This window comes from Podarcis vaucheri, assembly GCF_965113315.1.
Source record: "Podarcis vaucheri genome assembly, chromosome: 8".
NCBI lineage: Eukaryota > Metazoa > Chordata > Lepidosauria > Squamata > Lacertidae > Podarcis > Podarcis vaucheri.
The window spans coordinates 45,151,941-45,168,617 of NC_138766.1; the positions used below are offsets into that span (position 1 = coordinate 45,151,941).

The 16,677-nt window shown below is 44.4% G+C and overlaps 1 protein-coding gene across 2 annotated transcripts in view; it reads right to left on the minus strand.

Annotated features, from left to right (window-relative positions):
• Nucleotides 1-16,677, minus strand: part of RALBP1 (ralA binding protein 1) — a 34,226-nt gene that overhangs the window by 6,755 nt on the left and 10,794 nt on the right. For both annotated transcript variants that reach the window (XM_082234913.1, XM_082234914.1), the window contains 5 exons: nucleotides 15,787-16,245; nucleotides 12,769-13,118; nucleotides 9,157-9,318; nucleotides 8,437-8,568; nucleotides 1,749-1,856 (listed from right to left, as the gene is read on the minus strand). In XM_082234913.1, the coding sequence (XP_082091039.1) occupies nucleotides 1,749-1,856; nucleotides 8,437-8,568; nucleotides 9,157-9,318; nucleotides 12,769-13,118; nucleotides 15,787-16,245 (1,211 nt within the window). The remainder of the gene's footprint in view (nucleotides 1-1,748; nucleotides 1,857-8,436; nucleotides 8,569-9,156; nucleotides 9,319-12,768; nucleotides 13,119-15,786; nucleotides 16,246-16,677) is intronic.

Here is a 16,677-nt window from a genome sequence, read left to right on the forward strand (position 1 = left end):
GGTCTGAGCTAAGAAGGGTCCATTTTGGGATGAGCAAGCAGTTACACCAGCCTCATCAGGTGCTCATCAAGGTCACCACAAACAAAATGAGCATCTGGAACTAAGCATGACATCTTTCTAGCCATCCCTGCCCCACCTTTCAGATGCTCAATAAGATTAATTAGAATGCACCTACAGTGAGGGGGGGGGGGAGAGTATTTGATCCCCTGCTAAATTTGCCCATTTGCCCTCCGACAAAGAAATGACCAGTCCATAATTTTAATGGTAAGTTTATTGTAGCTGTGAGAGACAGAATAACAACAGGAAAATCCCCAGAAACCAAGAAGACAAAAGTCAGAGATTGATGTGCATTATAATGAGTGAAATAAGTATTTGATCTCCTATCAACCAGCCAGATGTCAGGCTACCTGGTATCTTCACTGTATGTAACGAGCTGAAATTAGATGCACCTGCTGTAAGGGAGAGGTCTTACCTGTAATCCCAGCTCGTTACAGTACCTGTACAAAAGACACCTGTTGATAGAAGCAATCAATCCAGCAGATTCCAAAGTAGCTACCAAGACCAAAGAGCTGTCCAAGGATGTCAGGGACAAGATTGTAGACTTGCACAAGGCTGGACTGGGATACAAGACCATTGCCAAGCAGCTTGGTGAGAAGGTGATAATTCGCAAATGGAAGAAACACAAAATAACTGTCAACCTCCCTTGGTCTGGGGCTTCATGCAAGATTTCATCTCGTGAAGTTGCAATCATCATGAGAATGGTGATGAAGCAGTCCAGAACTACATGGAGGGGGATTTGTCAATGATCTCAGGGCAGCTGGGACCATAGTCACCATGAAAACAGTTGGTAACACACTATGCCATGAAGGACTGAGGTTTTGCAGAGACCGCAAGGTCCCCTTGCTTAAGACAGCACATGTGCAGGCCCGTCTGCAGTTTGCCAATGCACATCTGAATGACCCGGAGGAGAACTGGGTGACAGTGTTGTGGTCAGATGAAACCAAAACCGAGTTCTTTGGCATCAACTCAACTCGCTGTGTTTGGAGGAGGAGGAATGCTGCCTACGACTCCAAGAACACCATCCCCACCATCAAACATGGAGGGGGACATATTATGCTTTGGGGGTGTTTTTCTGGTAAAGGGACAGGACACCTTCACCGCATTGAAGGGATGATGGACGGGACCATGTATTGTCAAATCTTGGGTGAGCACCTCCTTCCCTCAGCTAGGGCATTGAAAATGGGTCGAGGGTGGGTATTCCAGCATGACAATGACCCAAAACACACGGCCAAGGCAAGAAAGGAGTAGTTCAAGAAGCAGCACATGAAGGTCCTGGAGTGGCCTAGCCAGTCTCCAGACCTTAATCCCATTGAAAATCTGTGGAGGGAGCTGGAGGTTCGAGTAGCTGACTTTTGTCTTCAGGGTTTCTGGGGGTTTTCCTGTTGTTATTCTGTCTCTCACAGTTACAATAAACCTACCATTAAAATTATGGACTGGTCATTTCTTCATCAGAGGGCAAACGGGCAAATTTAGCAGAGGATCAAATACTTTCCCCCCTCACTGTATAAATTAAAGTTTCGTTAAAGTAAGAAAGAATTCTTAAAGTATCAAAGAATTCTTTCAATATGAATGTCTGTTTCTCTCCAAGTCAGTTTGGCAACAGTTAAATGTTACCTTAATGAATAGTGAAAAGGGGAAGAAGAGGAGGAAGAAAAATAAAAAATAGTGCATTCAACATCAGAAACTACCTGAGCGAGCAGAATATTAATAACTTCTTCATTCTCATTCATTTCCTCTTTGGAAACATCCTCCTTTGAAAGGCTGGCAATCTCTCGTGCAATCTTTGTTTCACACTCCTGCATTGAAAAAATCTTGATTAATGGCCACTGCCAAACATAGCCATATGGTTAAATGAAATTGTATCTAAACAGGAGCTCACAGAGGTTTTTGTGCTGTTATTATACTGAGAAAATATCTGAAGTTTTCAAACTTCCTAAAGTAGCATTAGTGGGTCAGGTTAATCACTTGCTTTCCCTTCTAGGACAGATGGCGGTTAAATCTGTGCAGCTGCTTTTGATTCTCTGTGAACAAGCAGACTGTGGGTTCCCCCAGCAGACAGATCAGTTGATTTATGCACTGCGGCAAGCAGACATTTTCACATACCTGAAGATATCGTGATTAACCACACAAAAGGCATTGGCCAATAAAGCCCAAGGCAATTACAAGAAAAGTCTGAAAGGTAACTGTCAGGGAACTGACATCAGAGGAAAGGGAGTTGGTAGGGCTCCCAGAGACTGGGAGAGAGTCAGCAGCCAAAGCAGGGACCAGCAGGGGGAGCGAGGGGTCTCTGGAGGAGGATCTCAGTAATGCTGAGAGAGACGCAGCAGCCCAGGCAGGAAACAGCAGGGGAGAGAAAGGGGTGAGAGACACGTCCAGCGAAAATAGCGGGGAGGTGTCAGAAGCAACTGTAGGGAGACCCATTCTTCGCCGGAAGCTGCCACGTCGTGAGTCCAGGAGACGCGTTTCCGTTAAGGAGCTTCTTTGCTGGAAACGTTTCCGCAGGCAGCCACTGTCAGACTCTACTAGTGACTAGAGCAGACATGTCTGAGGAGCTCTGTCACACACAGAGGTTTGTGGAGCCGCACAAACTCTGAGGGGGCACAATTTTAAGCACAAGCAGCTAATCATCCCCTGACAGCAGTCTGACAGTGTCTGTACGCTGCCTGTGCAGGAGAAAGCATCATGAGCAACCCAGCCGGAACCGGAGAGGCAGGGGTTGGAGCTGGTCCAAGCTTGGAAGAAAGGTATCAAGCTCTGGAGGTCCAACTTGCGCTGCAGACGGCGAGGCTCGAGGAGAGAAGGGCTCAGGATGCAGACAAAAAGGGGAGAACCACTCAGTTCCCCAGAAAGGTACCAGGATTGGTGCAGAAGTTTGGGGGGGACCCCAAGGATTACCATGCCTTTAGGACAGAGATGCAATATGCCCTTAATGTGCAGTTTGATGAGTTCCCTGATGAGGAATCGCGAGTTGCTTTCGTAATTGGGCATCTTGAGAAGGGGGCGCGAGACTGGGTTCGACCCCTGATGGCAACGCACAATGATATCCTAAAGGACACTATGAAGTTCTTTCGTGCAATGGATATCATGTTTTCCAGCGATATTGAGGAAGGGGTGGTGCGCAGACAGCTAATGGCTTGCAAGCAGGGAAGCAGATCTGTCCGTGAGTACTGGACTGAATTTACCATGCTGATTCACAGATTGGGGTGGGATTTATCGGCGGCACCCATTCAGATGCTATTTGAAGAAGGTCTTTCTTCGGCTGTGAAAGACGAGCTGTCCCGGAGCCCCAGGGCGGTGTCTATGGATCAGCTGACCAAATCTGCGCTGACCATTGGAGCGCGCCAGGAGGCAAGAGCCTTGGAGAGGCGGGAAGGGAGAGGGGAACGTTGGAAGGAGTTCCGCATTCCAGACATTCCTGAGCCAGCTTTCCCGCCGGCAGAGCCGATGGAAATCGGAACAGCCCGCGCGCGCGCAGTTTCAAAGCCCAGTGAGGGGGCTAAGAAGGAGGGAAAAGGAGCCCGGAAATGCTATCTCTGCCAACAGCCAGGCCACTTTGCCAGAGTCTGCCCCCAGAGGAAGGAATGGCAAGGGATGGTGGGAGCTGTTGAGGGGGGAGAGCAGGGAGAAACGGAGCATGTAAAAGCCAACGCCTGGTTGCCACCGTCAGGGCACTGCAGCCAGGCCAAAGAGCAGTGAAAGTGCCCGTGCCAGAAGCTCCTCGACCTGCTCTAGTGATTGAAGTGTCGCTAGAGCTGCAAAATGGACACCCCCTAAAAATAAAGGCGCTGTTGGACTCAGGCAGCTCCTGCAATTTTATGAGCAAGGAGTTTGCTGCTGAACACCAGATACAGACTATCCCTTTAAGCAACCCCCTGCAGGTGACCACGATCGATGGCAGGGAACTGTTGGGAGGAGGAGTCAGCTTGCAGACCGTCCCAATGATAATGAGGGTGGCAAGGCACACAGAACTGATAGCGTTTAATGTGGCCACCTTGGGAGGCGCTCCCATTATTTTGGGAATGAGCTGGCTAGCCCTACATGATCCGCTGGTGGGCTGGCATCAAAGAGTGGTTTCCTTCGGTTCAGCACATTGCTTAGAACACTGCAGGGGGGAAAAGGGGTCAGCAGGGGCCCAAGCCACCCTGGCAGGGACTGAAGTAATGGAGAAGGGGAAGGTGCCACCACAGTATGCTGATCTCAGCGACGTGTTCAGCGAGAAGGAAGCTGACCAACTACCCCCGCATAGGCCCTTTGATTGCCAGATCAATTTACTCCCTGGAGCACAGCTTCCTGTAGGCAAGTTGTATGCCATGTCAGACAGGGAAATGCAGCAGTTGCGAGAGTTCATTGACAAGAACCTGAAGAGAGGCTTCATCAGAGAGTCCAAGGCAGCGGGGGGTAGCCCAGTGTTTTTTGTGGATAAAAAGCACACGGACAAGCCGAGACTTGTATGTGATTTCCGGCAGTTAAATGCAGTGACAGAGCCGGCGGCTTTTCCTATGCCCAGGATTGATGATATTTTGACCAGGGTGCGGAAAGGAAAGATTTTTACAAAGCTGGACCTAAGGGGGGCGTACAACCTGATACGTATAAGGAAAGGGGATGAATGGAAGACCACCATGTTCACCCCTTTGGGGGCATTTGAATACCTCGTTATGCCTTTTGGATTACAAGCAGGCTCCGCGTGTTTTCAAGCCTTTATGAACCACGTACTGGGGCCTTTGCTCTACAAGAATTGCGTGGCCTTCTTAGATGACGTGTTGGTGTATTCGGAGAATGAGGAGCAACATGTGAGAGACGTCAGAGAAGTGTTGAGCAGGCTGCAAGCCAACAGGCTGTGGGTGAAACTGGAGAAGTGTCAGTTTCATACCAAGGAGGTGGAATTCCTGGGGTACCGCTTGTCAGACAAGGGGTTGGCCATGGACCCCGGCAAGGTTCAAGCAGTGCTGGAATGGAAAACACCCAAAACCAAGAAGGATGTGCAGAGGTTCCTAGGGTTTGGAAACTTTTATCGTAAGTTCATCCGAAACTTCGCCCACCTGACGGCGCCCATCACGGACTGTCTCAGCAGTAAAAAGAAGTTTGTTTGGACGGGGGAGGCGGAGCGAGCGTTTGAGGAACTGAAAAGGGCCTTCGCCTCTGATGAACAACTTCTGCATGTGGATTTACAAAAAAAGCTGAGGGTCGAAACAGACGCTTCTGACAGAGCCATAGGGGCGGTGCTTCTTCTGCAGCCGGGGAAGGAGGAGTCAGAGTGGCGACCGTGTGCCTTCTTTTCGCGAAAGCTGAACAAATCCGAGAGGAACTACACGGTGTACGACCGGGAACTTCTTGCGATTCATGAGGCTTTCCGGAGATGGAGGCACCTGCTAATTGGTGCACAACATAAGGTGCAAGTGTGCACGGACCATAAGAATCTAGAGTATTGGAGAACTGCGCGAGTGCTCAACCAACGGCAGTTGAGATGGGCCCAGGAGTTCTCCAAATTTAACTTTGAGATTTGTTACGTGCCAGGCCCAGAGAACGTTAGGGCGGACGCTCTCTCACGCAAACCTGAATATTTGGAGGGGGAGGGTGCACCCGAAGAAACCCATGTCATTCCCGAGGACCGCTGGGTGTGTGGGGCGGCATTGGTGGGGCAAAGGGAACTGGTAGAGGGAACGGTGCAGGATGAATACGCCCAGGGCAAACTCAGGGGTCTCAGGAGGGAGGGAGACAAACCCGGGGGTTTTGAGGAGAGAAACGGGGCGTTGTACTACAAGGGAGCGTTATATATACCTGAAGGGGAATTGAGGGAAAAGGTACTCAAGCAACTGCACGATAGCCCCACAGCAGGGCATTTTGGGCAACACAAAACCATGTGGCTGGTTACCAGGGAATTCTGGTGGCCCAAGGTCAGGGAAGATGTGCGGGAGTATGTGAGAGGGTGTGACCAATGCCAACGAGCCAAGGGGGAGAGGCGGGCACCGGCAGGTTTATTAGAACCACTACCCACGCCGGAAAGGCCATGGGAGGCAGTGGCAATAGATTTCATGACTGATCTGCCAAGGTCCAGAGGGAAAACAGCCATCATGGTTGTGGTAGACCTGTTAACCAAGATGGCCCACTTTATAGCCTGCTCACATGCGGTCACAGCGGAAGAAACCGCTAAATTGTTTGTGGAAAATGTGTTTAGGCTGCATGGCGCCCCCTTGAGGGTGGTTTCTGACCGAGGGAAACAATTTACTTCCAGGTTCTGGAGGAAGCTCATGAGCTTATTGCATGTAGAGGTGAATTTCTCAACTGCCCGTCATCCAGAAACCAACGGGCAGGCGGAAAGAGCTAATGGTGTCCTCCAGCAATATTTGAGGTGTTATGTGAATGACAGAGAGAATGATTGGGTGGAGAAGCTGGCGTTGGCAGAATTTGCCTACAACAATGCAGAGAACGTGTCCACGGGGATGAGCCCCTTTTTGGCTAATCACGGGTGTCATCCCCGAGCCTTCCCAGGGGGGGAAGGGGAGAACTGGAGCGTTCCAGCTGCAGAACAGTTCGTTGAAGAAATGGAAGCGATCCATCGCCAGCTCCAACTTAATTTAAACAGGGCGAAGGAGGAATATAAGAGGCAGGCAGACAAAACCAGAAGGGAAGGGGAAAGCATTAGGGTGGGGGACCAGGTGTGGCTGTCCACCCAAGGGTTACCATTCAAAGGGGGTTGTAAGAAGTTAAGACCCAAAAGGCTGGGCCCATTTGAAGTCACGCAGCAGGTCAACCCAGTGGCTTTCAGACTCCGGTTACCGAACCACATGAAGCTGCACCCAGTGTTCCACAGGTCGTTGCTGTCACCGTATAAAGGGGACAGAGAAGGGGGGGTCAATAGGGGACCAGCTATGGAGGAAAAAGAACACAGCTACCATGTAGCAGAGATTCTCGATTCCAGGTGGAAGGGAGATCAAGTAGAGTATTTGGTAATGTGGGAAGGGGAGCCGGAGTCGGAAAACACCTGGGTCATGGCAGAGGATGTAGATGACGAGGTTTTGATAGAAACTTTTCATCAGAGATTCCCTCGTAAACCTCAGCCAGTGGCGAGGTTCCGGAGGGAATACTTCGCCACCACCGACGAAGAAGAAGAGTTGGAGGGGTTCTCTGATTCCGAGGCGGAGGAGGATTCAGCGAGCCGGAACGAAAACCGATGGAGGGAAATGTTCGAGACGTCTGAAGATGAAGAGGATTCTTTTCGGGGTTTCAGCTCCTCACCGCCCAGAGGAGAGAGTAGGGGCGGGGGGGAAGGGGGCCCTGGAGGGGAGGTGGATGTCAGGGAACTGACATCAGAGGAAAGGGAGTTGGTAGGGCTCCCAGAGACTGGGAGAGAGTCAGCAGCCAAAGCAGGGACCAGCAGGGGGAGCGAGGGGTCTCTGGAGGAGGATCTCAGTAATGCTGAGAGAGACGCAGCAGCCCAGGCAGGAAACAGCAGGGGAGAGAAAGGGGTGAGAGACACGTCCAGCGAAAATAGCGGGGAGGTGTCAGAAGCAACTGTAGGGAGACCCATTCTTTGCCGGAAGCTGCCACGTCGTGAGTCCAGGAGACGCGTTTCCGTTAAGGAGCTTCTTTGCTGGAAACGTTTCCGCAGGCAGCCACTGTCAGACTCTACTAGTGACTAGAGCAGACATGTCTGAGGAGCTCTGTCACACACAGAGGTTTGTGGAGCCGCACAAACTCTGAGGGGGCACAATTTTAAGCACAAGCAGCTAATCATCCCCTGACAGTAACCTTGTCAGGAGCTCAAACACCAAACTGTGAAACTGAGAGACAGAAACTGTAAGCGTCCCAAGAGAAGAGCAGTCATCTAGTGCAACATTTCTATTCCATGCCTTGCAACAGAAACTCAGCACGCTTTAGAAGTGACATATCAGGAATACACACAATTTTATCATTATCAGATACCAGGCCATTCATTATTACAGGATAGGCTACCAAGGATCCCAATAATGAGATCCTGGGATTCAACCACTGTTGATGTGCAGCAGTGCCCAGTGTTTTAAGGAACGTGAATCCCTGCCTCTGATGCTGTGTTAAGTAAGGACAACTATGCTGGACGGCAATGGTCAAAGGGAGCCTCTTATTTAAGGATGGGGAAAAGAAGTAATATGCTGTGAGACACTTTGATCCATCAGAACTATGAACTATAAACAATCCCGCACTAGACTAGTTAAAAGCCTCCATAGCAGAAAGGAAGAACAGCTCTGTCTCCCCTCTCAGGGATAGCATGGTATTTTGATTAAGACAATGTTAGCTACTATTTCTATCACCAAAGCAAAAAAACATATGAGGCAGCTTAGAAATTATGAGAGTACTCTTCCTGTCCAATTCGCGTGGGTTACATACAAAGAAACTCACTTGTCTTTTAGCTTCTCTTAGCTTCCTTTTGAGAGCAGTCAAAATTCTTTGCACCTCCCATAATCTCTCCTCTTTGGATAAATCTTTGATCCCCGCCTGTAGGTCTCGGTGTAAACAATTCAACAGGAATTCCTAGTAAAACACACACCATATTCAGCAATATTATTCACTTTCTAAGCTTAATTTTTTTTTAAGCACATAAGAAGAGCCTGTTGGATCAGGCCAGCAGCCCATCCAGCATCCTGATATCACAATGGCAAACCAGATGTCTATGGGAAGCCCAAAACCAAGATCTGAATGCAATAGTAGTCTACCCACTTGTGAGTCCCAGAATAGCATTCAGAAGCATAGTGGAGGCAGAACATAGCCATTGTGAGTAGTAGCTGCTGATAGCTGGTGTAAACCTGCCCTGTTATTCCCCTGCCCCCCAACACACAATTGTCTACAACGGGAGGGGAAGCTTGAGGCTCCTTCATTTTTAGTTCTTACTTTCCAGTCAAAAAATTCTGGAGCCTTCTTCACCACCTCTTTTATTAAAGAAGTAGGAGAAGCAACTCTGTAGTTGAGATGTATCACATCCTATGTTAAAACCCAAACGTATTTCTTATAAAATGAAGATAATTTCTCCTGTATGATTATTTGTCTGGTCAGTATGAAATTTGCCCTGTTTCAATATAATAATTCAACTGAAAGAGCCAAGAAAAGTACAAGTGCACCAACCTGTCTTCTAATTTCTTCTTTGATGCTTTCCTGTGTTTCAGGCAATGCTGGCATTGTTGCCATGTTAGACCAGCGTAGAGGCTTTGTCACCCGTTTCAGAATCACATTTCCAAAGAACTCTTGAACATGTGTGAAAAACACATACAAGACACGGTTGCTGATCTGAAAAGACGTAACAGTCAAATTACTACTTTTGACCTTCCTCTCTAATCATTTGGTCTGCAAACATCCACAGCATAGATGCTAAACAAGATATTCGTTCCTGTAACTTCCTGAACAGGCTAAAGATGCAGAGATCATGTTTAAAAATAATTAGCTGTTGAAATGTAATCATGTTAAAATCTAATGTAATCATGTTAAAACTGTGTTGTTTCCCCTAAAAAAAAATCACACAACTATCTGGACGGAAATGTAATGGTCGACTCTTTGATCCTAAACAAGTTACTCATTTATGTCAATTGTAACCATCAGCAAATAAGAATTAAGTTCCAAATTGGCTTTAATAACAACTCCAGGCTGTTGCTACTGTTAACTCCATAACTGTAAAGGCTCCAAAGGAATCTAGTAAATGTGTTTTTTGTTTAAACGTTGGGGTCTGACCATTTGCCACCTTCAGGCAAAGAGAAATTTTCATCCAGGAAAGGCTGAGTAAATGATCTTACAATTTTATTTTGTTTTACTTTTTACTTTGAACTTTTGGCTTGACCTGCCTTTAAGAGTAATGTGGAGTGTTCTGCTCTGCAATAGCAGTACATTTTCTTCCAGTGCAACATGATTGAAATCAATATTTGAGTTCATCTCCACTAGCCTGATATGAGAGGGGTTCTGAGAAGAGGCCAAGGATGGACTAAATGACAGGTAGTTGTAGAACAGTAGAAGAATCCACAAAGGGAAGTTGCAAAAACCTTTCTGACAATCTTTCCTTTGTTCTTTTCACAATGATTTGGCTTTACGATAAAACGGCACCATTGGACTTCTCTTATTTAGGCAATACCAACTGCATTGTAACACCAGTTGCTCTAGTACTACAAAACAAAAGGGAAGAAGACTCTGGACTCTACCAACGGGAGGCTGCACCCCTGCTCCCAGGAAGAACACCATGGCAAACAGAAGATTAATTCATTGATCAGAGAAGGAACAGCTGCTCCAATGCTTGCTTACTTCTCCCTTTCCCATTCCTTTTATGAGATGTATATGAGATGTTGTGTCTGCCTTATCTTTAATACACATATAGGCTTAGAAAATCTTAGGAGCTTTGGAAGTGTAAAATAACAGCAATACTATTATTCAACATGTTAATATAAATGGATTATGAAGGTGACGTGTCAAACGTGCACTTCTGACCGCCTAATCCTAATGCCCCAGTTTGATGCTCTTACATAACAGAAAACCAGAGACATCCATCCAGTCTGTTCCTACAAACTTCCTAAAATTGACTAGGCAAGAGCAGGGTTTTTTTTAATAAAGACACTGTACTGTTAGCCTTCTTTGTTACGTCTAAGCACTAGGAAATGGATCCCAGAGAAAGTGTTAACTTTATGTCTTGCGATCCCAAAAATGTCAGAACTCTTAGTAAGCAAAATATTTGCTAAAAATTTATACTGTCAATTTCAGAATCTCCAGCTGGGTTAAAACATTGATTTATATCCTCTCTATGAAGTCTTAGTACTTTGTAGTACTTTGTATACCTGCAACATTTTTAAAAGTGCCTTTTTAACTCCCTACCTATAATAAGAATATTCAAAGCATAAAGTATTTTTTATCACTTGTCAGTCATTTTAAAAAACACAAGGAAGTATACATTGAGAAGAGATACTACTGTTCATGGCCTTGAAAACTGATTTGTTTTGGAATCTAGCTGTCACATTAGTTTCCATAAAAAATCTGGAGTCTAGAAATATATGACTTTAACTGAACTTAATCCTACATATATAACAAGATATGACAGGGTAATACCATGTTGCATTCATTTTATGTTGGCTGCTAAGAAGGGAGATGGAGCAAAGCAAAGACATCAAAGAACATTGCCTAATCCACATGCTCAAAAGGCTTCACTCTCTCATTGGATTACATAAAAATGGCAGTGATATGGAAAAAACAAATATTACCTAGACTTCAATTCTCAACTGGGAATAATTGAAATTCAAAGATATAATGGAATAAATTTAAACAACAAAAAGTATAACACTATCAAATGATTTGATTTTTGTCTTGACTTTAGTTGATACATTGCACAAAAGGAGTTTCAACCGGAATATCTTGTTTAGCACTTGAACAACTGGTTTGACAGCATCATTATTCAGTAATAAAATTAAAATGAGATTACTGTAATTACTCATTCTGGAAGGAGATCAACATATGTGATCTAAATTTGGAGATGCGAAGGTAGCAGGTGGTTAAGCCCTCAGTACCTAGCAAAAGTCCAGGTTCTAGTGCTTTTATACTGATATATGTAAATTAACATATGACTAACAGTGTAGCCCTTGTGTACTCAAAAGTTAGTTCACTTTGTTCAATGGGACTTAATACCTAGAAAGTATATTTTCTGCAACCCTTTCTCATGCCTGCATGGCCAAAGGTTAAAAATGCCAACCATTTGGGATGCCAAAGACAGTGGCCTCTGATTTCAAAAATATCCAAGATTGTAAAGACATTACTAAATATATCAAAGAAAGGATGGCTGTTTTAAGCTTCAAAATCTCAAAAGTTGCTGCTGCTTGGTAAAGCTGGGTTTCGTTTGCATAATTTTCTTTCCCTGCAATGCTAATTGAGAGAACAGAAGTAATGAATAGAGAGCCATTAAAACATTGCAGGAAGAATGGTAAATTATGTATAACTTTAGGGTATGTCAAATAAACCCTCAACCAAAACAAAGATCCATTCTGTTCTAGACCTTGGGAGGCTGGGGAGGAGGGCACAAAGAGAACTAAGACAGTCCCAGTTTAGGAGTGTCTAACGTGGCTCCCTTGCCTGAACACGATCTGGAACGATGGGCTCTGCAGTTACCATTTTACTGTACACCTGCTCTCTGATAGTTGCAGATTGGTCTGGATTATGTAAGAGGGTGACTGGGTACTACCAAAAGGTCATTAAGTTTGATTTGTTGGTCCCAACCAACTATAAATGATAGCTTGGTGCACAATTAATTACATTTACATCCCCTCTTCCTCTGAAGAGTCAAAACAGCTTCTACATTTGTCCTACGCAGATTCCAACTCTGCTTACCTTCAGCAACATATGGATGTAGGCAGGGATATAGAGAGCGCAGTGGTTCTCAAAGAGTGTGGCATGCTGCGTTGGTGTGGCAGGAAAGGATAGCAAGTGTGGCGGGAAGATTCAAGGACAATCAAATAAACACCTAAACATTCCAGTGTAGTATAGTATAGCACCAGAATATATATATATTTATTTGCAGAATATGGATAGATCTTTTCAAAATGAAGCACTGCTGCTTTTTGTGTCCCAATGTATTTCTTATCAATTAAAAATTCAGTGTGGCAAGAGCAAATTATTATTCTGAAACTAGCCCAGAGAAATAAGTCTGAAAACCACTGATATATATATTTAGAGAGAGAGAGAGAAGTAGGGAAAGAGAGAGCCTATTATGCATACCTGAACAGTTGGGCTGAGTACTATGGAAATGTTCTGTATATTCATTTTTGTTTCTAGTTCCTTTGCAATTACATGGTCCATGTGCACAATCAGCCAAGAAATTAGGAGATAGTTACACTCGGGGAGTTCTTTCAGGAGACGCTGGCACTCCTGCAATTTCTCAACCTCCAGGCTCTTCCCACAAGCATCTTCAAAGCGAGGCATGAGCTCTTTGGTAAGCAAGTTCTCAGGGAGTTCACGCAGATACTGCTTCAACAAGCTGGCTACAGTGTTAGGCTCATACTCCTCCAGGTTGGGGGATTCTTCTCGGTCGTATGCTGCTTTTAGCTCATCCACTTTTGATTTAATTCCTTAAAAAAATATTAAAAAATTTGAATGATTTCACAAAATAATTCCAAAAACAAACAAAAATAGAGCAATCACACATGTAAAGCACTATGTTCATTTTGCAAAGTCACAAAGCACTGGGGAAAGGTCTCAAGTAAGTTTTATTCAGAGCAGACCCATTGAAATGAATGGACCTACATTAGTTGCGTTCATTAATTTCAATAGGTCTGCTCTCAGGAAAACTTTGTTGAATACCACCCTGGGCTCTTAACTCAAGAAATAACACTACAGCATGCTGACTGCAGCTAAGGGTGTGTGCAATGGAGGAGGGAGGGAAGGAGCACTAGGCTGCATCTGCATGGTTTAGCACTGCATGGATGAGCCAGAACAAGCCCACAGTCTGACACCAGCTTGTTATGAAACTTGCCAGTTTGTTTTAAATTAGAATCCATGTTTCAAATGTAGTAACGATCCAGGATTCTGTGAAACTAAACTCTGTCAAAATGCACCTCAAGACCACGACGGAAGAGAACGATGCATGCAAGCCTGACAAGTCACTCAGGCTCATCCTTGGGTGTTAAACCATAGTTTTGTGTATTTTGTGGGTGCATCCAGGGTCTCCAATTTACAGCAAAAGCAGGTAGAGGAGAAAAAGCAGAGATAGTGGTTGGATGGTGACTTTTTGATTTTGGAATTCCGACCATCCCTTTAATTTGTTTAATAATAAAATACCACACCCATGTTCTGATGTGTTGTACACTATCCACTTATAATCCTTATTTCTAAGACCACACCTGGTCATCACAGGCCACCCAAATTCCATGCAGGCAAATGCATGGAATTCTACGCTGGTGAATGAGCAAACTGGTGGAGGAGAGACAAACTGCTCTGCTGTCCTCTGCCTGCGTGTTTGGTTTCCATGCTAGTCATAGAGGAAGGAAAGGCACAGAAATGCAGAAGGCTTAAACACCCATCCACACCACCAGTTTGCTAAGAGAAGGGGCTTTCCCTCCTCCATGGCCAGCTTAGAAACTAGCAGGTTAGTAAAAAATAAATAAATAATCAGAGTACTTTACTTCTCTGCATTGTTCAGACTTGCCCGAACACTTTCCAATGGTTGCACAAATTCCCTTTCAAGCTTAAATTCCAAGCAGTATCCATATCTACTACCCAGAGAAGGACACTTTACACTGTCATGATCATACTGTAGCATGGCCTGGCATAGTAAAGGATATAAACCTATGAACCCCAAAGATCAGAAAATTATATTTCTGCAAGAAATAGTGACATAGTGTCAATAAAAGTGTAGCTATGCTTTCATATTTATGTATCACCAATGTGCAATGTTTGCACTAAACATCTCTTCAAAATATTTACTTCCTGTGCAGTTTTGTCTTTAAATTCTGCCTTGGAATTTGCATTTCATTTCCTGTCAAAACAGCTCGTGCATTGCATTTCGATCACGGGCATGATGCCTCTCACAGGTGGCATTCACAATTCAAAATACAGCTGTATAATTAAATAAATGACTCGAACCATTGTTACTTTTATGTGGATCAAGGGTTACACAACTACTGTGGCTGCTAATTATCTTGGCATTACCACCGGGGTGTTTTCTTCAAATCCAAGCTAAATCCTCAACTGCTATTGCAACATTTCCCCTGTTTTTTCAAGATACCAGCTAATGAGGACTTTGTGTATAAATTCCATTTGGAAGAAAGTCAAAATGAAAGTGTAGGAGGGAAAAACAGCTGAAGAATATGTTCTCTCCCTACCATATGCCACTTGACAAATCACTATTTTATTTGCTAGCACTGAATCTTTTATACAAAATAATTAAAGATATATAGCAAACTACAGCAAGGTTCTTAACCTCTCGATTAGGTTATATTCTCACAGTCCTCAAGCTACTTACACCACTATATACCATTATACATACTGAAGTCACTACTCCAGAGCAAGCGTTGTGAGGAATGCAGTTGGGAAGTGCCATGTGCCAATTTTCTCTTTCTATCACAAAGACTGAACCATGTTGTTGTTGTTTTTCAATTGCTCTACTCAGCAAGCAGGTTGTGGCAGATGGCTGAGGAAACCGCTTGGAAATCAGTGCCACTCTAGGGATGAATGATTTTAATGGATCTGATAAGACACTGTGCCCTCAAATGCAAAAGACTAGATTTGCTAACTTACGGCATCATCTTATATGTTCATTGAAAAGGAAATCCAGTCAAATTCAAAGGGCTTACTTCTAGGAAACTGGGCATAAAATTTGCAGTCTTAATTGCTGTGGTAATATATGTAACTTGTTAAAAAAACCACCCACAATCAAGCAATTTATAAATTTTATGAACTAGATAAAAAAAAAGAACATATACCCAGCAGCAAGCAACATTGAACACAAATGGCAGGTGTATATAGAATTGTGTCTTTAACCTCTTGAACTTTAATATGTATAAGCAGGATAAATCATTTTTCAATTATACCTGCTTATCAGCAATCCTTCCAGCCTTAAATTTAGAGCTAGCCTAAATTCAACAGCAGCTAAACACATTTGGTTTTAGGAAGCTGCAGGCATTTACAAAGTCACACGAAGTTTTGGGCAATGTGAAGGTGGAGAGCCCCACCATGCCCTTTGGGTCAAAAGACAGGAGGCAAAGAAGAGGAAAGCTACCTTCATTTGGGCCACTATACCTGAAACTCTGTAGATGCCTTCGCATTTCATGCCATATTTCTCTACGTAATCTATACATTCCCGGAAAACTGCTGGCAGGCGGATGCCATCATACAACATTGTCCTTTCTGCTGCATCTGCCAAAGGGATACCAAACACAGGGCGAGGCCTGGGAATATCCACCTGCGGTATCTCTGCCTCTTGAGCTGGTTTCTTCTTCTTCTTCTTCTCTTTCCATTGTTTCACAACATCCGCTGCTGTCAAGTCTTTAGATTTTTTCTCTTTATGTTTCTCCTCCTTGTGCTTGTCCTCTTTATGTTTTTCATCTTTGGGTTTTTCTTTTATCTTAAAATCTTTTTCCTTCTTTTTGGAGAAACTTGGCTTCTTGAAAACGTGGATCCCTTTGGAGCGCTTTAACTTGGAGGGGCTTTCAGCTTCATCCCCAGAGCTGTCTTCCTGGAAGGCTGCATAGCCTTCCGCTGTTAAAGAGAAAAAGGAAGACATGAAGGAGGGAAAATATCAAATGCATAATCTACCTAGAAAAGCCAAAAGGCAGAAAAATGCTCAGCAATAATGTGCTACGTACACAGATTTGCAGAATTATGCAGGACTTGGATACAATTCTGATGTATTTTCTTCCCCTGAAGAATGTATATGAATTTTAAAAAATATTACTCTGGTATGAAAGCTTCATACACATTTTTCAGGAGAGATACACAAGCAGAATCACATGATTACCTGCTGACAAAAATATGCAAAAATGTACAGTTTGAAGTTTAACTCCAACTTGCAATGCAAGCCTAAGCCAAGGCTTGAATATCCCATTGTGTTCAGTGGAGTTATTCCCTGGTAAGTAAACTTAGTACTGGCACCTTAATGTTTTTCATCGTTTCCTCCTAAAATAAAATGTA